The sequence below is a fragment of the Antrostomus carolinensis genome, unplaced genomic scaffold, assembly GCF_000700745.2.
Source record: "Antrostomus carolinensis isolate BGI_N321 unplaced genomic scaffold, ASM70074v2 scaffold37674, whole genome shotgun sequence".
Lineage (NCBI taxonomy): Eukaryota > Metazoa > Chordata > Aves > Caprimulgiformes > Caprimulgidae > Antrostomus > Antrostomus carolinensis.
This window is the reverse complement of record NW_010312057.1, coordinates 1-856: the sequence shown is the minus strand read 5'-3', so window position 1 is coordinate 856 and position 856 is coordinate 1. Positions and strand designations below refer to the sequence as shown.

At 50.1% G+C, this 856-nt stretch overlaps 1 protein-coding gene across 1 annotated transcript; it reads right to left on the bottom strand.

Moving 5' to 3' along the window:
- Positions 1-19: 19 nt before the first annotated feature.
- Positions 20-450, bottom strand: HOXB6 (homeobox B6). Its single transcript, XM_010166928.2, has one exon. The coding sequence runs from the start codon at positions 446-448 to the stop codon at positions 20-22; it is 429 nt and encodes a 142-aa protein (XP_010165230.2). The 5' UTR covers positions 449-450.
- Positions 451-856: the final 406 nt, after the last annotated feature.

Below are 856 nucleotides of genomic sequence, written 5' to 3'. Positions count from 1 at the left end.
GGGGAGGAGATTGATGTATTTATTTCTGTAAAAGAGTAAACTCACTATTGCAAGAGTTCATCCGCTGCATCCAAGGGTAAACCGGGGCGGAACATTTTTGCTCTTCGCTTTCTCCGAACACAGTTTTGCTCTGCGCGCAGTCCGACTTGCGCGGCTCGGGGGCGAAGGGCACCTCATCCAGGGTGGGGGGGCCGCAGGCAGGGTCCTTCTCCCGGAAAAACCCACCGGCCCCATAATCACAGGCGGAGCTGCGGTTGTAGTTGCTTTGCTGGTAGTAAGGAGAAGAAGTATAGCCCTTCTCCTGGACTCCGGTGGTTCCATAGGTGGTGGGATAGTGCCTCAAAGGATCCGCATAGCCCGAGGGATATAGCGGGATCTGTCCCAGGAAGGGCTCCTGCCCCGCAGCCAGACTCACCGGGAAGGTCGAGTTGACAAAATAAGAACTCATTGGGAGGAAAAAAAAAAAAAAAAAAAAAAAAAAAAGGAGAGAGAGCTTTCCCGTCCTTTTCCCGGCTTTATGATTTGTTGTGTTTTATAGTCCAAGTGGTTTAGCTATTAGTAGTATATCGGAGATTGGGTTTTAGCTGAAGGGAGATGGCGTGGTGCCAGCGAGGGACACAAGGAAATACAACCATCTGATCATGGGCTGACCAATAGCAGGCGCCTGAGGTTGCAAAATAGCACCCATGAGGAGCTGAGATTGCACCAGGGACCCCAAGAACAAACCATCCACCCCCTTTTCCCTCCCTTTTAAACAACAGAAATGCACCCCCTTAACCAAATATATAATATCTGCCGAAAGAAACATTCCCGGCGCGCTCGCAGCTTCATAAATAAATAAACGTGTGTTTCCACC

Coding starts and splice junctions, on each gene's coding strand:
- HOXB6 (XM_010166928.2), bottom strand. CDS start 448: ATGAGTTCTTATTTTGTCAACTCGACCTTCCCGGTGAGTCTGGCTGCG.